Source organism: Triticum aestivum, chromosome 6D (genome assembly GCF_018294505.1).
Source record: "Triticum aestivum cultivar Chinese Spring chromosome 6D, IWGSC CS RefSeq v2.1, whole genome shotgun sequence".
NCBI classification, from domain to species: domain Eukaryota; kingdom Viridiplantae; phylum Streptophyta; class Magnoliopsida; order Poales; family Poaceae; genus Triticum; species Triticum aestivum.
In genome coordinates, this window is record NC_057811.1 from 336,775,159 (window position 1) to 336,797,820 (window position 22,662).

Below are 22,662 nucleotides of genomic sequence, written 5' to 3' on the forward strand. Positions count from 1 at the left end.
GAACGCCACAATATACGAACTCCAAAGCAAAAAGGCTTGTCCTACACTAACCAACAAAACAGCGTCTTGACCAAGCGCCGGTCACCTCCAAAAAGCAATAATTTCAAAAAAAAAACTCTTGATTGCCTGAAAGAGTTGACAGCTGGACGGCGACCACTCTTAATTGCCTGAAAGAGTTGACAAATGGGTGGCGACCACTCTTTTTTTTTCTGCGGGGGAAAGAAAAATCTCATTACTTAAGGTGGTGCACATCCTTGCACAAGTTCACAATTTCGTCTGTACCTTCTCCTAACCATACCGCAGTCCGAGGAGTACAACGCCCGTAGGCAGCTAGACTATGACTAACTTTATTTTTGGTACGGGTAATAAGAGTAACTGAGATCTCCGTATCAACTTTTAACATCTCCTGAATTTCACTCACAATGGTCATATGCCTCGACCGGTTCCGTTCAGTGGCCTCTAGCATCACCGCTGCTTCCGAGCAGTCCAACTCCACCTGGATGGGGCAGGTCGTGCGCTCCAGTGCAAGCGCGAGGCCTTCTTTGCATGCCTCCAGTTCGGCATCAAGGGCATTATCACATGCAAAGAGCTGCCGGCATGCTGTGAAAATAATTTCACCATGGGCGTCCCACAACACCATACCACGCCCAGCAGTACGATTAGCAGCGACATAACTACCATCCGTATTTAGCTTAGTCCAACCATCCGGCGGCCGTGACCAGCGTTGCATCTCTGCTTCACACGCACGTTGCTTTTTCACTTGGAGCAAGGCGTACACTGTCCGGCGAAAGCACCATCTTCCCTTTGACTTGGTCCTCCTGTGGAAACTGCTTGATGCACAACAAAGAGTTTATGTAGCTTTGAAGGAAGCGTCTGGAAGATTCCGTCGACGGCGGAGCTTTGTCATGTGTAATCTTGTTTCTGACATGCCAAATACGCCGAAGAACCATCAACAGCACCATGCGGCTAATCTCAGGTAGCTGATCGAGCACACCGAGTAGCCATTCTGGTCCTGTGTAGCGCACCTCGTCGACGTCTGGAAGGGGCCAGTCCCTTGCCACAGCTCTCCATAGGTCCCTGGCTCGAGGGCATCTGCACATAGCGTGGAAGCCATCCTCGCGTTCCACACTACATAGGGGACAAAGATCATTAAGCTCCAGATTACGCGTAAATTTATTTGCCCAAGTAGCGAGAGAATTAGACACCAGCCTCCATGCAAAGACTCGTACCTTTGGGGGAGCAGGGCACCCCCATATGGTCTTCCAGATGGCGCGCCGACCATCCGGTGCCCTGCTCGATGCGCTTGCCAGCGGACGTTCGCGCTCGTCCACGGCAAAGCGGTATGCTGAACGGACGGAGAAGACACCAGATTTCTCCGGGGCCCATGCCAGAACATCGGCCGAGGCATGAGGGGAAGTCTTTATGCTGGTGATGGTATCGACATCGATCGGAAGAAAATATTGGCGGAGAACATCGACCTTCCAGGCCCCATTTGCGCCCAACAGATCGGACACACGCCGGAGTCGGCACGTTCCCTGGGGCGTGATAAGCTGGCCAGATGGTTCTCGAGGCAGCCACCTATCTCGCCAAATGCGGATTTGCGTACCGCTGCCCACCCGCCATATAAGCCCTTTCTTCAAAAGGTCGAGGCCGTGCTGGATGGATTGCCAAGTCACTGATGCATTCCCAGTAAAGACAGTATCCTCCATCCTTCCCTCGGGATAGTAGCGGGCTTTAAGAACCTGCGCACAAAGACTGTCGGGTTTAGTTAATAACCTCCAAGCCTGCCTAGCCAGCAGGGCCTGATTGAACACCCTGAAATCTCGAAAGCCCGGTCCACCACACAACTTATGCCTCTGAATTTTTGGCCAAGCTTGCCAGTGTGTTTTTCGCTTCCCCTTCGATGACCCCCACCAAAAATTACGGACCATCCTGTTAAGATCGTCACAGACAGACATGGGAAGCTTGAACACGCCCATCATATAAGTGGGTATAGCTTGTGCGACTGCCTTGATCATCGTTTCCTTGCCTTCCAAGGATAGAGTATCTCCCCAAGCAATAATTCTTTTTGTGAAGCGGGCTTGTAGATTCTGACATTTTCCTTTGGACATTCTGCCATCAGGAGTTGGGAGCCCCAAATATTTCTCCTCAAAAGTTGAGAGCTGAACCTGCAACTCTGCTCTAACACTGTTTTGGTCATTCTCTGAGCAAGCTCTACCAAACATAATACTGCATTTAGCTGGGTTGATGAGTTGCCCTGTGGCGCCTTCATAAGTTGTGATTATTGAGCGGACCCCATTAGCTTGGTGCGAGTCTGCCTTAAAAAACAAGAGGGTGTCATCGGCGAACAGAAGGTGGGAGATGCCAAGCGCCCGCCGACACACCTTCAAAGATGTGAATAGTCCTTTTTCCTCTCCATCCTTCAACAGAGCAGAAAGCCCATCAGCAATAAACAGGAACAAAAAAGGGGAGAGGGGGTCACCTTGACGAAGCCCACGCGACGGGGTGAACGAATCCAAGAGGGTGCCATTAAATTTGACAGTGTATCTAACCGAGGTGACGCAAGTCATAATCCAGTTCACCCATCGGTCAGCGAAACCCAACTTTTGCATCGTCCGCTTCAAGAAAACCCAATCAACCCGATCATATGCCTTTGAGAGGTCTAATTTATATGCACAGAAGCTTCTCGCAGGGTCCTTCTCTTGCTGAATATGATGTATGCACTCAAACGCAACCAACACGTTGTCAGTTATCATCCTGCGTGGCACAAAAGCACTCTGCTCTGGGGAGATGATCTCATCAAGTATAGGCCTTAACCTATTCACCAAACATTTTGACACCACCTTGTAAATAACGTTGCATAAACTGATAGGCCTGAAGTCTGTGAGTTTAACGGGGTTGTCAACCTTAGGAATGAGCACGATAGCGGTATTATTGACCCCCTCTGGCATAATCCCTGTCCTGAAAAACTCCTTCACTCCAGCAATAACATGATCCTTCATGACCGACCAGTTTCTCTGAAACATTCTAGCTGGGAAACCGTCAGGTCCAGGGGCCTTGAGAGGCCCAATCTGGAACAGCGCATCTGCAATCTCCTTGTCAGAAAAATCTGCGCACAGACCTTCATTCATTATGTCAGTAACCCTAGCATGAATAAGATCAATAATAGGATCCGCACATAACGAGGTATCAGAGGTGAACAGGGTTGAGAAATAATTTGTAACCATCTCCGCCATGGTGGTCGAGTCCTTTTGCACTACCCCAGCCTCATCCACGAGAGATTTAATACGATTTTTGCACGCGCGCCAAACTGCCCTACGATGGAAGAATTTTGTATTACGGTCCCCCTCCCGTAACCAGTCAATCCTCGACCGCTGCATCCAAAGCATTTCTTCCCTGTAAAGCAATTCATTCATACTATCTGTAGCCTCTCTGATGGTTCTATGGTCTGCATTCATAGCCATTAGTTCCTCAAGTCTCGTACGGGATTTATTAATTTCCTTAACAACATTACCAAATTTCTTTTTGCTCCAGCCATGAAGAGCATGCATGAGCTCACCTAGCGCCGCAGCCACATCACCGAGGTTACCCATGGCGCCTGCGGCTGCCCAGGCCTGCGCAATCACCTCGGGAAGTGCCGCATCCCGTTCCCAGGCCACCTCATAATGGCGGCACCTCTTGCCATTGTCCTGCCGAGGTGGTTCAGTGAAGCACCGGAGAAGGATGGGGGCGTGGTCCGAAGTAGGAGCCACCAGGTGCTGAACATTGGCATCCGCATAAATATCACGCCACTGCCCTGTCGAGACGTACCTTGACATTCGCCCTTCCATGGCGGCGGTTGTCATAGGTGTAAGGGAGGCCTGAAAACCCAAGATCACCAAGGCCAAAAAGTTCTAAAACATCACGAAAATCAATCATCTGACCTGCTGAACGAGGAGTCTCGGAGAAGTGTTCGAAACCCCACATAGCCTCATTGAAGTCTCCAATTACCATCCACGGTATGTCAGCTTGTTGGTGAAGATCACGGAGGAGAGACCACATGCGGTGTCGGTTCTCCGTCCTTGGCTCGCCGTAGACGCAAGTAAGTCTCCAAGGGGGCTCACCCGCTGCACCACTCACGTATGCATCAATATGCCTTTGGTCCATAGATTTTACATCGAGAGTCAATGACTCATGCCAATAGAGAGCAAGACCTCCACTCAAACCAACACTATCGACTGCATCAAAGCCTCTTAACCCTAGACGAGGCATATATCTTTTCATTCTATCCTTGGACTGCCTAGTTTCACACAGGAAAACAATACTGGGGGAATGAGTCTGCACCAAGCTCACAAGATCACAAGCAGTCCGAGAATTCCCTCCTCCTCTGCAGTTGCAACTCAAAAGGCTCACGTTGCTAGTCTGGTTTCCCGGTAACTTTGTTCGAGGCACATGTGATGCGTGCTTCTCCTGCGGCGACGGCGCCGCCGCCGCATGGCGTATAGGTCCCCCGTTGGCTGGCTTCGGGTGGGTAGCGTCCTCGCCGGATGCCCCTTTTTCACCCCAACCAACTTTCAGGTTCACTGATTTAGCCATCGGCCTGTGCGACATAGAACTAGGGTTCTTGGTAGAGCCACCGGGATCAAACTGTACGCTGGCTGGACGGGGACTGCTATGATCCTCACCCCCGTATGCTCCTTCTCCATGACCAACCCCGTCTGATTGGGGATGCCCTCTCACACTCGACGGTGCACCAACCTTGAATAGCGGCAGACAATCAGACGAGACGTTGGCCTGTCCAGATCCATCAATAGCAGGGCTGCTACGGCCATGCAGACCCAGCAGCGGAGAGGCGGACGAAGCCGCAACGGGTCCGACATGCGGCCTAGGCACGCAGACGGGAAGATCACCAGCGGCGGCCAGGACGAAGTCTGGCGGCCGCGACGGCTGGGGCGTCGCCCCTAAATCGCCAGGTACCATACGCCCTAACGAAACGGTGTGGGTGGCGACCACTCTTGATTGCCTGAAAGAGTTGGCAGGTGGGTGGCGACCACTCTTGATTGCCTGAAAGAGTTGGCAGATGGGTGGCGAGACTCAAAGAACACTGAAAAAAAATTATCTTGGACTCACCGATCATGACATATATAGCGTTCCTGTCGAACAATCTAGAACCACGACGAGCACCGAAGAAACACCAACTAGGACCTCCAAGCCATCTCTCCTAAAGCAATGCTCCTAACAGAGGAACGATGTCGATGACGCTGCCATCGTCAATCCGGATCTGTACTTAGACTTTCGTCCGGAGACATCTAATCAAGTTGTTTGTTTGGATAGGAGGCAGAATATGCACAAATACGATAACCCGATCTTTGTAAACCAGAAAAACAGTCCAACAGTAAATGGACTACCACCATGCTCCAATTCGTGCGTTCAAGGAAGATTTCAACCATGGATTAGTGCTGAAGAGGAGTGCATTGAGTGAGGCCGTGCGAAACATCTTGTCACGACCATGCACCTACCAGAGGAGAGGCGAACCGACGAGAGGCAGAGACAACGTGAAGACTAGGTGGATAGCGAGGCCCAACAACATCACAAGGCCCAGCCCAGAGAGTAAGCGCTCCAACGGTATAAAAAGGTGCGACTATTCTGTGGAGAGGGCAGTCAAGAATAGTGTATCGAGACTCAGTCTATCCTTCCCCCACCTTTCTTCCTCAAGCTGGCACGTCAACATTTCTTCCCCAATTCCGGTGTGACGCCGCGACCCCGCATTGAATCTGGTGTATAATCAAGTGAGAGATCGTGAGATCTGGTATCATAGCCATCTTGATCCGCAACATCCTCAGAATCAACAGGTAAATCCCCGTGTGAGGCCGGATTGGGGGAAATTTTTCTCCTATCCATCAGGAGAGCAACGGGTCGGTAGATTTTGGGGCGCGGGATCCGAGCGGAGGCGTCCAGGGTGATCATGGAGAAGGTGGTGGCGGAGATTGCGTAGATGCGCAAGGAGAGTGAGGCGACAACCGCATCCATCCAGCTGCTGCTTACCGCGGCCCAGAACTTGGGAGGCTGGATGCTGACGGTGGACTCGACCATGGAGGCACTTCGCATCTCCATGATCTGGAATCCGGCACATCATTGATGACTTGACCACAGCCGCATGGGCAGCGACCCACGGGCAACAGCGATGCTAAAGCAGACCAGGGTGATGCGATTCGGGCGTCCTTGGACCCAGCACCCGCCCTGGTCAAGGGTAAGAAAAACTTTCCCCAAAATCCGGTTTGATTCGAGTTGGCGGATTACTCTAGCATGGAGGAGGGCGAGGGATCCAATACTAGCACGAGTCGATTTGGATCACCTCACATGCCAAAGACAGATTTCCCTCGCGTTGATGGGGAAATCCTCGATGGTGGAAAGAAGTGTGCGATGTTTTTCCATCTATCATGTGCCTAGAGACACTTGGGCAGCGTTTGAACCGGTGCTCGCATTTTCTAGGTTTGTTTCAGGCCTTCAGGCGATATGCGTTTAGTTGGAGGAGATGTTCACATCGAGTACGAAGGCGAGTGTGGCAACTTCGTCAATATCAAGATGACGTCTCGAGCGTGCTCATAGGATAGGGTGTGCATGCGTGCGTTCATAGGGATGAGTGTGTGTGCGTACATATACGCTACGTCTCCACTGTGTTCAGTAATAATAATAAAAGTTTTGCTAAAACACATCTAGATGTGTGCCATAAGTATTGCACATCGTAAGTCATATGTTATTGATTTTACGTGAAGATTCCTGTGGTATTTTTTCTCTCTCTTTTTCTTCTTCTTATGTTTGATTGAATCATTTATATGTGCAATCACTAGGGCTGCACCTTCTATTTTTATTGCTAGATTTTTAGTAGGCGATGTAAGCATTATTAGAGTTTAGTAGGCGATGTTATTGATTTTTATTGCTAAATTTTTAGTAGTCGTGGGTATACACGTTTTGCCTAAGCTTTTCTGGGTTCTTCGGCATGGATTGAGTCCACGTGCATTCGTTGTGCCTTCCAGGCGCTTTTCATGGTGCAATATTTGCGTACCAGATCTGATAGCTCAGTGAAGTTTTGAACGTGGCGACGGGCGAGGGCATTCAGGAATCCTTTGTCTTGGCAGTTATGCCAAAAGGTCGCTAAGAGTTCCCGGTCACAACAATCAGCCATTTTGTTTTTGACCATGAGTAATCTGGCCCAGAAGTGGTGGACCGTTTCTCCGGGTTGCTGCTTTACATACATTAGATCCCATATGTCTGGCTTCCGCGAGTTACTTGGAGAGTACTCAACGTGGGGGTGGGTGGGAAAAAACTTTGCGTCCAAATGAGTTGTGGGTCCGGGGCTTCGACACCGGTGTTCTGCGCCATCGCGGTATTCAGCGCGTCAGGTTTGGAATCCGGACTGTCGACCGAGTACTGTTGCGCGGACTCGAGGTCACGCTTCGAGTCGGGGCTTGATCCCGGGCTCCTTCCGGGGCGATCATCGGATTCCGAGCTAGAGGCCTGGATCGGATGATCGGAAACCCGGACATAATCCGTTCTTAACTTAGGTGTTTGTGAGCCTTCAGCCAAATCCTCGGTGGTGCCGACGAGGTGTGTGACAGGTGCGATGTAAATTTCCCTGTTATCGGGTTTGAGCCCGATCTGATCATAGACCGAGGATCGGCCGTCCGAAATTCCCATGGCTCGGATCCGGTCCATTAGCTCATTCAACGATGAGAGATCTGCTGGGTCCATGCTCTCAGAGTATTCGGGGTTGACCCGCAGTATCGCTGCTCTAGGGGCGTTCAAAGTCGCGCCCAGGTGGTATTCGGCCAAAACTAGTTCGGACGGATCGACACGGTCGAGCTTTACGGCTGTGCCCCGGGTGTCATCGGCCCCTATTAGGTTTACCGCTTCCGAAGTTGAAGTGACGGGATTAGCAAGTTTTTCAAGGGGAGCTGAAGATTTTCTCAGAGTAAGATCTCCCCGGGAGTCGGTGATGAACTCTAGGTTCCCGAACCTGATCTCCTGATTAGGGGCAAAGCTTTCGACCTGGCCGAGACGGCCGATCGGATCGGCGTGCAGCACGATACTGCTGAACTCAAAAATCTGGCCGAGGACGAAGGTGTCCCTTGGGCGGGTGGCACAGTTGATGACCATAAGAGCCATTGATCCTTCGGCGATCCAACAATGGAACTCTCAATGAAAGCACCAATGACGGTGTCAAAACCGGCGAATCTCGGGTAGGGGGTCCCGAGCTATGGATCTTGGATCAATGGGGAACAAGGGACGAAGGAGACGGTGTTTACCCAGGTTCGGGCCCTCTCGAAGAGGTAAAACCCTACGTCCTGCTTGATTATATTGAAGTGTATAGGATGATTACAGAGTCGATCTACCACGAGATCAGATTAACTAAACCCTAAGTGGGTAGGATGATGGTAGTTCTTCTAGCCTCTACGGAGTAAAACCCTCTGGTTTATATAGACACCAGGGTACTAGGGTTACTCATAATCGGTTACAATAAAGAGATAAACATGCCGATTCTCCCATCTTGACTTGGAGGGCACTCCCAGGCTTCCAGTTCGGACACGGAGCCGCCTTATAGCTCGGCCTTCTAGTAGTTGCATAACAGCCCACCTGTCCGGCCCATAGAAGATAGGCTGGCAGCCCGAGGACCCCTTAGTCCAGTTGAAAGATCGTGGATGTCGCCTAGAGGGGGGGGGGTGAATAGGCGCTTTAAAATAATTACGGTTTAGGCTTGAACAAATGCGGAATAAACCTAGCGGTTAATTTGACAAGCACAAAACCTACAACAACTAGGCTCACCTATGTGCACCAACAACTTATGCTAAGCAAGATAAACAACTAAGTGATAGCAAGATATATGACAAGAAACAATATGGCTATCACAAAGTAAAGTGCATAAGTAAAGGGTTTGGGTAAGAGATAATCGAGGCACGCGGAGACGACGATGTATCCCGAAGTTCACACCCTTGCGGATGCGTGTGGAGGCACAATGCTCCCCAAGAAGCCACTAGGGCCACCATAATCTCCTCACGCCCTCGCACAATGCAAGATGACGTGATTCCACTAAGGGACCCTTGAGGGCGGTCACCGAACCCGTACAAATGGCAACCCTTGGGGGCGGTCACCGAACCCGTACGCTTTCGCAACCCTTGGGGGCGGTCACCGGTACCCGTCAAATTGCTCGGGGCGATCTCCACAACCTAATTGGAGACCCCGACGCTTGCCCGGAGCTTTACACCACAATGATTGAGCTCCGAACACCACCAACCGTCTAGGGTGCCCAAGCACCCAAGAGGAACAAGCTCAAGGGCACCAAGCACCCAAGAGTAATAAGCTTCTCAACTTGTAACTTCCACGTATCACCGTGGAGAACTCAAACCGATGCACCAAATGCAATGGCAAGGGCACACGTAGTGCCCAAGTCCTTCACTCTCAAATCCCATCAAAGCAACTAATGCTAGGGAGGAAAAAGAGAGGAAGAACGAGAAGGAGAACACCAAGAACTCCAAGATCTAGATCCAAGGGGTTCCCCTCACCTAGGGGAGAAAGTGATTGGTGGAAATGTGGATCTAGATCTCCTCTCTCTCTTTTCCCCCAAAAACTAGTAAGAATCCATGGAGGGATTGAGAGATAGCAAGCTCGAAGAAGGTCAACAATGGGGGAAGAACACGAGCTCAAGAGATAAGGTTCATTGGGGAAGAAGACTCTCTTTTATAGTGGAGGGAACAATCCAACCGTTACCCCCAAAACAACCCCGCAGAGGGCGGTACTACCGCATAAGGCAGCGGTACTACCGCTGGGAACAGCGGTACTACCGCTCCCCCGGGCGGTACTACCGTGGAGTTAGGAGGGCAGGAGAGATACGAACTCGAGCGGTACTGCCGCGGTGGTAGGACGGTACTACCGCTCATGAGCGGCACTGCCGCTCTACTGCCGCTGCGAAGTACCGCACAATCCGACACGAAAAAAGACCCCTCGAGTTGACGCGGCAGGGGCCTGGTACCGCAGCGGTACTACTGTTGAGGACCCACCAGCGGTACTACCGCTGCGGAGCGGTACTGCCGCTTGTGACCCCTAAGCGGTACTACCGCTGGGTACCGCGGTACTACCGCTGGGACCATCCTAAAGCCACTTCCACGAAAACAAGTATACTCCACGGGAAACCAAAACTGCCATAACTTCTGCATATGACCTCCGAATTGAGCAAACTCAAGCTTGTTGGATATAAGACGACGAGTAACATCAAAACGGCGACTGGTTATAGTAAGAAGAGGCAAGGAAGCTATGCCAACAAAATAGAGGAGTGAAACCTCCAACCGAGAAGAACCGGCATAACCTTCCAACATCGGAAACATCATAGAAGATGCGAGTGAACTCCGTTTTCGATGAACTCGCCAAAACTCACAAAGAGAAGAACCAAACAAGAACCAAGAAAGATGATGCAAGGATGCAATGGTTTGAGCTCTTTACGAATGATACGATCAAGCTACTCATCGAGAGCCCCCCTTGATAGCACGACAATCGATCCTATAACCCGGTCTCCCAACTACCATCACGAGACCGGTAAAATAGAAAACCTATCAAGGGCAAACCTTTGCCTTGCACATGGTCCACTTGAGCTAGATGATGACGATCTTGACTCCCTCAAGTTGGACCACCTTTCTTGGTTGCATTGGCTCGATGAAGACTAGTTGATTGCTCCCCCATACTTCACTATGGGTGAGCCACTCTTCCGCACATCTTCACAAGTCCATTGTCACCACAATGGACGGCAAGCTTCAAGCATTTGATCTCTTCATGATGCTTTACTTGAACTTGCACACCGCAACATCTTCACAAGTCCATTGTCACCACAATGGACGGCAAGCTTCAAGCATTTGATCTCTTTCATGATGCTTCACTTGAACTTGCACACCGCAACCTAACCCCACAAAGAACCCTCACGAAGATCATGGGTTAGTACACAAAGCGTAATTGACAATGCTTACCACACCATGGGATCGCTTGATCCCTCTCGGTACATCTTCTACGCTTTGTGAGTTGATCAAGTTGATTCACTCTTGACTTAGTCTTGATCAACCTTGAATCTTTTCAACTCTCTTCTTTTGGATGATGTCGTGAAGATATACATGAATGATCACACAATCTTCTTCTCCAAGACATGCTTGCAATAAGCTCAACTCTCACATGACCAATCTTTGGATAATTCCTTAATAACACCTTGATCACCACATAAACTCCTTGAAACCAACACATGAAATTCAAGAAATGCCTGTGGACAAATCCTTCAAATATAACTCAAGGCAACCATTAGTCCATAGAGATTGTCATCAATTACCAAAACCAAACATGGGGGCACCGCATGTTCTTTCACCAGTACTCCCTCACCTGCCGCGGAACAACACGGAAGAAGATGTCAAAGTCATCATACGAATAGCCAACCAATAGTTCTCCTCAAAAGACACACCAATTGCCAAGATATGAATAGAACCAACATTTCTGGGCACACAAACTCTCATAGTCCCTTCATCGGTGTTGGATCAAAAGCCGTTGGGGTAGGGAGAGATCTTATTCCAACACACCATCGTCGTTGCCACCTTGTCGATGTCACTAGGGAACAAAAACATAAGGAGATAGGCGGATACCCACTCCTCTTGTAGTCGTCGAGGCCGCCAGATGGGAAAGAGGAGTGCGACTGTGGCAATGGCGTGTAGGGATGTTGTGGCGGCTATGGTTGGGAGTTACAACAAGGCGAAATCTGAATGAGTATCATTTACATGCTTAGCTGTACTCTGTGCATCAATAAGTAAAACCAAGATTTATACTTGTGCGGGTCATATACTAAGAGAAATATCAAGTTCCAAATGTACAAGCACAAAGTACATACTATGTATTCACGCCAACTTAATAGGCACACCCGATTAAAGTTATAATCACAAGAAATATCAATAAAAGGGGAAATTCATCCAGTTGTAATATTGTAAAACCACACACCACTCTATCATCTCTAGACAGCTCGAGTACCGAAGCATCCTGAATAAAACAACACATTACAAATATAGTTCAGGGAGGCACAACTATGGAAATTCAATGCATCTTTGGTCACCTAGCACACTTTTTGGTTGTTTAGGCAGCAGGTAGAAACTTCATGCAAATTGGTGGTTTAATCTTGGCAAGAGCAAGTATTGAAGCAGGAAACGTCCATATGCCATCCCCACATATCAAAGCGGATGCAACTGCGGGCACCATGAAGCCAGCCTCCTTCTTGTTTATCTTGGTCCATGCAAAAACTATCAAACTCCCGAGGCACATATCAATAGCAAAGCTCCCACCTACAAGGAATGGAACTGCCATTGCCATTGGTAGGGGCACATACTTCGCATACTTGTGTGGCATGACATCTCTTGCTATACTGAAAATTGCCGCAAATGCGAAAAATCCGCCAGATATTGCAATGCAATACTTCGGTAACACTGAGAAGCCCTCCACACCAAGTATTGCCATATTGCGGTATATGAGTGCATAAGGTGCCTTCCAAGTACCATCTGGGTTACCAATATCAAATGCCTTGTAGAAGAGCATGAACGTGAGGGGGGAGATAATGCAACCCATGGCTGTTCCAATAACTTGTGCAATCATCATCGATTTTGGTGATGTTTGAGTGAGATAACCCGTCTTGAAATCTTGCATCAAATCGGCTGAGATAAGCACCAGCTGCTTGACTAGGGTGTCAGCAACAAGGCCTGCAATGACACCATTATCCTTGCCGGCCCATCCCGCAAAGACAAAGAGAGCAATCTTGCCATAGTTATAGCCCATGTTGATGTCGGTAAGCCCCGTACCATAGGAATTAGCGAATCCAAGCATGGGGGCAACGACATAGGCTATAACAACATAATACCACTTCACTTGTTTGAACATTACTGGTATGGTAACCACTGCAAGAACGCTAAACAAGGCATAACCGGTGTATGCCATCCAAGAGGGGATATGGCCTCTCTTAAAGATCTCCTGGCGTTGAAATTCCTCAAGTGAGAGTGTATCGTCCACATTTTTTGCTGCAATTCATTCGCTCAACATTAGAAAAAAAAAACTCATTTCTTGATTGGTGATGCACTGAATTTTATGTTGTCCTTTGTGCTTACCTTTGTTGTCAACCTGCTTGCGACTAAATTGTCGATACATGCTCACAGCAGTGATGCCAACAATTTTTATGAAGTGGTACATGCCATCCCCCATGATGAGAGCTATGCATATGAAGGCCTGGGTGGTGACGAAATCATGGTCAGTGACATGCAAGTTTTCATTACGGCATGCTATTAATTTATGTGATTGTAACTAAAGGAAAAAAGAGAGTTGTGGTAGATACCTTGTAACCGTACAAACTTTTCATGCTGCTTTCTGGTGCTTTTGCAGGGTACCAATCCCCCTTGTGTTTACTAATGAGTGGCCACATTATTCCCCATGAGATAATTGCACCAAGGAGGGTAGAGATATTTACTATATGTGGGCAAATCATCCCGGCACCAACGTATGTCATGCTAAAGTCAAAGTAGAATCTGAAACACAAATAATAAGCTTTGAGTTAAGAGATCACATGCCAAAAATTGTGGCAATCCACAATGAGAAGCAACAAGTCAAAAGAATTACGTTTGCTTCCAGGCCTTCAAACCGAAAGTAGGGAACTGAACAAATCCACATGCATCTCCCCCGGTGTAGAACCATTGGAAGAAACTCCATAGAAAGCTACCCCCAAAGTACTTCAGGAATCCACGGATTTGCTTCCTGTCATGCGTAGAAGGTAAGATTAATTCATACAGGTCAAAAACTCACTACAAATTGCTCGGTTTAATGATTGAAAGGACAATGCAACGAGCATAACTAAGTCACAATGTACATACCTTGAATTCTTGTCCCCTACATCGGTATGAAACCCATTTATAAGGATAGCAGTTGCAGTCCCACTTGGGTAAACTAATTTGTAGTCAACGACCAATACCTGAACACATTATGTCAAATCATTAAATGGCCAAACGGATGAAAACCGAATTTCACTGCTTGCAGTCGTCGCTAGGTGGTCAACGGATCTGAATGTAATTTTTATTATTTCTGATGTTTGTTGTACTGTCATGATTGAAGATGAATATATCAGAATATTTTTTAAAAAAAGAAAATGAAAACCAGGCGCAATTGTCTAACGTGTAACGGATTGTGTTATCTTCTTAAATTTGTATCCGTTCTAAACTTATTAAAATACAACCGTGCATATATATCCGGTGTGGATGAGCTAATTTAATGTAACGTACTACTAGTAGTATATCGTAACACATTGCACACAAAAAGGTTGGGAAAACGGAAGGGAAGAAAGAGACCTGTCTGAGGGGAATCAAGGTGAGGAGGCCCCCGAAGCTGCAAGCAAGGAGGAATCCCGTCATCCAGCCTATCCCTGGCTCCTTCCAGCTTCCCGGCACGTTGCCCGGCGAGTCTCCGGCCAGCTCGTACGTCTTCTTGTTCAGGCCCAGCAAGGTTGACCCGAACCCACCTGCAGCGCCCAGTCACAAACACCAATCAATCAAGAACTATACTACAGAGACTGGCGTCATGGCATGACCAGGAATGATGCGGTGCTAACCGGCGAACGCGATGGTGTAGCAGGCCACGCCGCAGGTCTGGACGATGGTGTTCTCCTGCCGCGTGAATGGGCGGGACACGATGCCGAAGCGGTCCAGCAGGCGCGTCCACCCGCGGAGCGCCAGGAAGGAGAGCAGCGCGGCGGAGACGTTCAGCGTGGGCACCAGCCCGGTGGTGAGCGCGATCTTCATCACGATGACGGTGTAGATGAACCCGATGAGCAGCGCCGCCACCATGCCCCGCACCGTCAGCTCGTCCTGCCACCGCGGCATGGCCTCGAACTGCCACTCGCGCGTCGACGCCAGCGCGGGGTCCGACTCCCTGTCGCCCTCCAGGGCCTCGTCCTTCTCGATCTCCGGCGCGATCTTGGTGCGGTCCGGCGCGATGACGTCCATGGCGACTCTGCTCCTTGCCTCCGCAGCTGCTGCCATCGGAGCATGAAACCAAATTAAACAAGAATGAAAATAAATCCTTCTTCACCAAGACCAAATTCTGCCCAGCATTTTCGAGCAAGAACTAGCAGGGAGCATCGCTCGCCTCAACGGTCAAGGTCGTACGGCTCGACTGATCACTGTACTGTGGAAGAAGAATCACTCGAGGCTGCAGCTTCCAGGAAGTCGTACCCCGTTTCCGCCCACGAGGCGAGCTGCAACCGTGTGCTTTTGGGGTGAGATTGTGATGTTAATCATGGCCGATGCCACGGTTTATATAGAGAGAATCATTGGGAAAAGTCCACCCTCTTACTTTTTCATGTACTGTTTTATTCATGGTGTAAGCGGATGTTCCTGACCAAGTACTACAGATGATGTAGCTGCGGCCCTGATTTACAGTACCTCGGTGATCCATCCGAAGCTGATCGGCAGTGTTACGGGATGTCATATCGCGGGTTCCTTTGACTCTGGATCACTGATAAACTAGTAGGAAACTGTCGTGTCAGTGTGTACCAAGACACCCTTCAAAAAAGAACTGTGTACTATAAGCTGTCGGACTCAAAGAGAGTTGTTAAAGAAAGGAACAGAGAAGGAAGGAAGACAGCCAGAGGGGGGCTATCAGTGGCGGCACTTTTCGTGCCATCATGCCGTAAGCTTCATTCCCAAAGTAATTAATGGATCACGACTTCCTTGGACATGGAGCTAATGACATGTATTAGGGAAAATCACCTATTGATCATGCTGGAATATCAGAAGTGCCGGTGCCTCATATCCATAAAAGAACTGAAGAATGTATTGTGTTCATGCAAAAAAGGGACTATTTCGGGCTAAAAAAAAGGGACTATTCTTTTAAGCATACAAATTAAAAAAACTAGTGTTTGTGTGACTTCGTTTAATTAGCTGAAGAAACCAGCTCTCTCGAAGCAACCGAAAGTTGTTCTTGCATCCGAATTGTAACTGAGCTCGGTTTGCATTTCTAAATTTTGACATGTTTCGAAATACTAGAACTTTTTTTGATAAAGGGAGATTTAGTTGACGCTTAACGTCGACATCGATACGATTCAGCCATAAAAAGTTCACACCCAATCAGTTGTCAAAGAGAATAATGTGACGAATAAAAGAACAGTAGATTTTAGCAAGTCAACGAGAGAAAACAATGTTCATTTAGGCAGCTTGGAATTGGTACTGTATTTCCCTGTAGAAGATACAGCACAACAATACGCCTGCTTCATGCCGCTTTTTGTGCCTTACCTATGCGATGACAACTTTGGCACGTACAATATGCTGTGCTCCAGTTGACCCTGGCTAAAAGAAATACAGTATCCTTCAGTTTAAGCAGCAAGGGCTTGTCAAAAACACAAGTTTAGTCACCCGCAAAAAAAAACACAAGTTTAGGCACCAAGCACTAAGCAGGAGTTGCAAAGGAGTAAGAAAAGTAGTGGTGGTGTGTGAGCAATAATCTTGCCGCTGGATGCAAAGGGAACACGAGATTCGGTCAAAGAAAAGAAGCGGCTGCCAATGATCCATATTTGCGCAATCTAGAAAGTCCAGAATATTGGATTAGCCGAATAACCCGGGGCTGCTGACTTCGCTAGGATTCCTATTTACAAGGACCTCCCTCCTTTATCGAGTTGGTAGGTTCGTCTCACTTTCTTTCTAGGTTTTTTCCTCCCCGCCATTGGTTTTCTGTTTATTTTTTTTTGGTAACCTCAACCAATGCTGCACAAAATAAAAAGGATTCCAATATGGCGCTGACGTTCGATCAGGGTAGCTCCCACATCAATTTTTTTAAGGGAAATAACCAAGCTTTATTCATCAAAAACCATATAAAGTGGAATACAGTTCAGGTCATGGGGTTGGCCTAGCCAAACATGGCGCCCCAGACCCAAGGAAAGAGAATGCTTGGCTAATCTATGAGCTTCTAAATTGTTCAAATGACCTTCAAAACGAAAATTACAATGAAAAGATAATTGTTGGACTCTGATCTCCTTAATGATAGCTCCATAAGGACCGCTACTGTCGTTGTGGATAGCACTCACCACCTCCTTTGCATCAGAAGATATGACAAACTGATTTAAATGAAGATCAGCTGCGAGCGCCAGGGCTTCCCAGCACGCAATTGCCTTTAGAGTCGCAGGGTCATCCACTCCTCTGATGACTAGAGCCGAACTTCCGAGGAACGTCCCCATGTTATCTCTGCATACCGCTGCAGCTGTCCCCCTGCTTCCTGTTCTGCACCCCGCATCTACGTTAATTTTAGCATAGCCCGCTGGAGGGGCTTTTGGTTTCCTGCCGCCGATGATTACCACCCTGGGTTCGGTCCTTGCCGGCTCCTGTCTCCCATTGATTACCTCAAATTCATCGATGTACCTGTCGACAAAAGACATGATCGCATGTGGGCTTTAAAAAATTCCTTCATGAATGGCCTTCCGCCTCGCTGCCCAGATAGCCCACAGAGTCACCGAGAGCTTCACAAATTTAGCATGTGATAACAGCTCCATTAATGTAAAGAGCCACTGCTTGGCCTTTGGTTCGGTGGTTTCCGCCAGTTTTTGCAAAAGTTCCCCGTCTACAAGCGCCCAGGTGCACCATGACATCGTGCAATCTAGGAGTGAATGTCTCCACAAATCGGGAGCCCCGCATAGACCACATGAGTTCGAATGTGCCATATGTCTTCTAGCCCGGACGTCGTTCGTTGGGATCGAATGCTTTGATAGTCTCCAAAGGAACATCCTCGCCTTTCCAGGGACTCTAGTTTTCCACAAACACTTCCAAGATCTTTCCTCCGTCGTCGCGCTTGAAGTACCCGCATTATTCTCCAGCCATACTTCTCTTCTTGATTTGGTAGCCACAAGCATGCGGTATGCCGAACGGACCGAAAAGAGGCCATTCTTTTCATAGTGCCAACTCCAAAAATCTGGAATATTGCGGGTGCATAAGGGGATACGTAGTATGACTTGAGTATCCATCGGCATGAACACTGACTCCACTCTTTCTCTGACCCAACATGTTGATGTGCTATCTATGAGCTCGGACACTAGCAGCGGAGGGTTTTGAGTAATGCACCCATAAGGTTTCATCATCTCCTCTCTAGGTAGCCAGTTGTCTTCCCAGATCCTTGTCGTTTCTCCGGTTCCAATACGCTTAATCAGACCAACTTTTAGAGTGTCACGTCCCTCCACTATGGCTCTCCAAATCTGGCTAGGGTGATTTCCCAAAGAAGCTTCCAAGATCGAACAACTTGGATAATATATGCTCTTTAATATGCGCGCGCTAAGAGAGTCCGGCTCCTGCAATAGCCTCCATGCCTGTTTGGCTAACATAGCCAGATTAAATAGCTCAAAATCCTTGAAACCTAGCCCACCCATGCCTTTTGGTTGAGTCATAGTTTTCCACGAGACCCAATGGGGTTTGCGCTTTCCTTCTTTGCTCCCCAACCAAAATTTCCGAATTAACAAATTTAGGTGTTCGCACAGACCTCGTGGCAATTTGAAACAGGACATAGAGAAGACTGGAACTGTTTGGGAAACCGCTTTTACCAAAACCTCCTTGCCTGCTGAAGACATTGTGCTCTCAATCCACCCTTGAACTTTGCTCCATAGATGGTCCTTCAAATATTTAAAAGCACCGTTTTTAGAAGAGCCTATGTCCGAGGGCATTCCTAAATATTTCTCATTTAGGGTCTCGTTTGGAACTTGCATCACCGCCTTCACCTCTGTTCAGATGCTCTCGGGAACCCCTTTGCTGAAATAAACAGATGACTTCTTGTAGTTAATGCGCTGTCCTGAAGCCCGACAGTACCTGTCCAGGACTAGGTTCACCTCGGTAGCACCCATACTATTTGCCTTGAAGAATAGCAGGCTGTCATCAGCGCATAATAAATGATTCACCTTTGGTGCCGAAGGCGCCACTTGTAAACCACTCATGTTGGATGACTCACTTCTAGATTTTAACAGGCACGAAAGGCCCTCTGCTGCTAGCTAGAACAAGTACGGAGATGTTGGGTCCCCTTGTCTGATTCCACGTGTTGGTGTAAACTCCTCCAACCTCTTCCCATTAAACTGGACTGAAAAAGTGACTGAAGATACCAGTCCCATAACAATATCCACCCATCTCTGAGAGAAACCAAGTTTCAGCATGATTGCTTGCAAGTACTCCCACTCGACTCTATCATAAGCTTTCATCATGTCAAGTTTCAAAGCACATGATTGATGTTTCTTTGCTTTGTTCCTCTTCATGAAGTGCAGACACTCGTAAGCAGTCACAATATTATCAGTTATCAATCTCCCCGGAACGAAAGCTGACTGCTCCTCTGAAATGATCTCCGGTAAAATGATTTTCAAACGGTTAGATATTACCTTGGATGCAATTTTGTAGAGGATATTGCAAAGGCTGATGGGCCGGAACTGTGACAATAACGTGGGATTTTTCACCTTTGGGATCAACACTGAGACTGTCTCGTTGATGCTTCTTGCTGACTCCTTGCCCTCCACAATGTCAAGCACTGCTTTTGTAACATCATCACCACAGATCTCCCAATGGCGTTGAAAGAAATGGGCCGGGAACCCATCCGGGCCCGGTGACTTTGTGGGAAACATTTGGAAAGGGGATTTTTTGACTTCTGCCTGTGTGTAGGGCTCGTTCAACATATCATTCATGCCCCGTGTTACTTTGCGGGGCACGGTTGAGAGGACACTCTCCATATCCTGCACCCCCTCTGAGGTGTACAAGTTCTTGTAAAAAGCGGTGGTCATTGCTTCCATCTCATCTCTATCCTCAGTGATCTGACTGGACTCCTTCTGTAGAGCCCTGATAAGACTTTTTCCGTCTCCTTCTACTCGCACGTAAATGAAAAAAGTACGTATTTTTATCTCCATGCATCAGCCACTCGAGCCTTGCCCTCTGTCGCCATAAAATTTCCTCGTGATGATAAAGCTCAACCAGATTTTCTGTGATTTTTAACTCCAAATGATTATGACCGGATCTACTTGGGAGACCGCACAGCTCCTGTAGCTGTTTTTGCAGCCAAGCAATCTGCTGCCTGACTTTCCCAAAATGCACGCGATCCCATGCAGAGAGATCCCCCGACACCCGCTGCAGCTTTTGTCGAACCTATTCCAGCGGTCGGCCCTGTTCCAGATTCTGTGAGGCCCAGCCCTCGCCAATTACTTCCGCATGCATGAGGTCGCGCTCCCAGCACATCTCGTACCTGAACTGCCTCGGTCCTCGTGCACATGCATGCAACGTATTAAGCTAGAGGAATATATGGATATGATCGGAAGAAGCCACATGTTTGTGTTCTAGAGATGCCATTGGGAAGGCCAGGGACCACGCTGGGTTTGCGACACATCTATCCAGTCGTACTTTGGTGTAAGTCCCCCCTGCCACCTTTTTTCAAAAGTCCAGCCGATTCCCTTGAACCCTATATCTGACAAACCGCACGTATCAAGTGCATCTCTAAACGCGTCCATCTATGCCTGACTTCTGTTTGCCACTCCATCATGCTCGTGCGAGTATAACACCTCGTTGAAATCTCCCATAACCATCCATGGCAGATCCTTAACTCCAACGATACTACGCAACATGTCCCATGTTTTATATCTTTCTGAAACTTGGGCCTCCCCATAGACGAAGGTGACCCTTGTTTTTATGTGAGCCAAATCATCAATCACAACATTAATATGATACTTGGAGTAGCCATCAACCACTAGCTTTATTTCATCATTCCAAAAGATACCGAGTCCACCACTTCTGCCAGAGCTACTGACTACAAAGCTATTGGTAAAACCTAATGAGCCTGCTAAATTCTCTACTTGAGAGCCCTCTATCTGAGTTTCAATGATGCATAATACAGAGGGGGCAAGTTGCCTCGTTAGATCACGAAGCTCTCGAACTGTCGCGGGTTTGCCAGCCCCGCGACAGTTCCAACATAGTAGACTCATTGTGCATGGCGCGACTCCACATGGGAGCCTGCCAAACGCGCATCATTGTTTATTGTCAAAACTAGGTTCTTAACCATAGCATTATCTGGGGCAGGTAGCGACAGTTTGTTCCTCTTTGGTTCCTGCTTTGAGGGAGAACTCGCATGTGCATCTTGGTTCTGCTGCAAGAGCAAAGGGTTACTTGGTTGGACAGTGGGCGTAGAGCTAGCAGAGCCCTTCGGGTCCGACACCATGAGAGAACCCCTCTTCCTGTTGTTATCCGCGTCATCCATAGCAACATCTCCCCTCAGACTTTCTGGATCCTCCTGCTCAGTCCACATCTCCTGGCTCCTCTGAGACGAGCCACGGCCTCGGCCCCTACCTCGACCCGATCTGCCACGTCCTCTTCTTTCTCCCGGTCCCCAGCCCGGTCCTCTGAACCACGATGCCCGTAAATTCTTGTAAACCAGAGCCTCAGGGGGGTAAACACCGTCACCGTGCTCCTTGAATTGATGGCCAAGATGGCGATGACCCACAAGTATAGGGGATCTATCGTAGTCCTTTCGATAAGTAAGAGTGTCGAACCCAACGAGGAGCAGAAGGAAATGACAAGCGGTTTTCAGTAAGGTATTCTCTGCAAGCACTGAAATTATAGGTAACAGATAGTTTTGTGATAAGGTAATTTGTAACGGGTAACAAGTAACAAGAGTAAATAAAGTGCAGCAAGGTGGCCCAATCCTTTTTGTAGCAAAGGACAAGCCTGGACAAACTCTTATATAGAGAAAAGTGCTCCCGAGGACACATGGGAATTATCGTCAAGCTAGTTTTCATCACGTTCATATGATTCGCGTTCGGTACTTTGATAATTTGATATGTGGGTGGACCGGTGCTTGGTTGCTGTCCTTACTTGGACAAGCATCCCACTTATGATTAAGTCCTATTGCAAGCATCCGCAACTACAAAAGAAGTATTAAGGTAAACCTAACCATAGCATGAAACATATGGATCCAAATCAGCCCCTTACGAAGCAACACATAAACTAGGGTTTAAGCTTCTGTCACTCTAGCAACCCATCATCTACTTATTACTTCCCAATGCCTTCCTCTAGGCCCAAACAATGGTGAAGTGTCATGTAGTCGACGTTCACATAACACCACTAGAGGAGAGACAACATACATCTCATCAAAATATCGAACGAATACCAAATTCACATGACTACTAATAGCAAGACTTCTCCCGTGTCCTCAGGAACAAACGTAACTACTCACAAAGCTTATTCATGTTCATAATCAGAGGGGTATTAATATGCATATAGGATATGAACATATGATCTTCCACCAAAGAAACCAACTAGCATCAACTACAAGGAGTAATCAACACTACTAGCAACCCACAGGTACCAATCTGAGGCTTTGGGACAAAGATTGGATACAAGAGATGAACTAGGGTTTGAGAGGAGATGGTGCTGGTGAAGATGTTGATGGAGATTGACCCCCTCCCGATGAGAGGAGCGTTGGCAATGACGATGGCGATGATTTCCCCCTCCCGGAGGGAAGTTTCCCCGGCATAACAGCTCCGCCAGAGCCCTAGATTGGTTCCGCCTCGTGGCGGCGGAGTTTCTTCCCAAAAGCTTGCTTCTGATTTTTTTCTCGGACGAAAGACTTCATATAGCAGAA

General features: G+C 48.2%; 1 protein-coding gene across 1 annotated transcript; it reads right to left on the reverse strand.

The window, feature by feature from the left end:
- Positions 1-11,842: 11,842 nt before the first annotated feature.
- Positions 11,843-15,183, reverse strand: LOC123141586 (iron-phytosiderophore transporter YSL15). Its single transcript, XM_044560690.1, has 7 exons — positions 14,636-15,183; positions 14,376-14,545; positions 13,905-14,002; positions 13,654-13,788; positions 13,373-13,562; positions 13,149-13,266; positions 11,843-13,061 (listed from the first exon to the last, which is right to left on the reverse strand). The coding sequence occupies exons 1-7, from the start codon at positions 15,063-15,065 to the stop codon at positions 12,130-12,132; spliced, it is 2,073 nt and encodes a 690-aa protein (XP_044416625.1). The 5' UTR covers positions 15,066-15,183; the 3' UTR covers positions 11,843-12,129.
- Between the last annotated feature and the right edge of the window lie 7,479 nt (positions 15,184-22,662).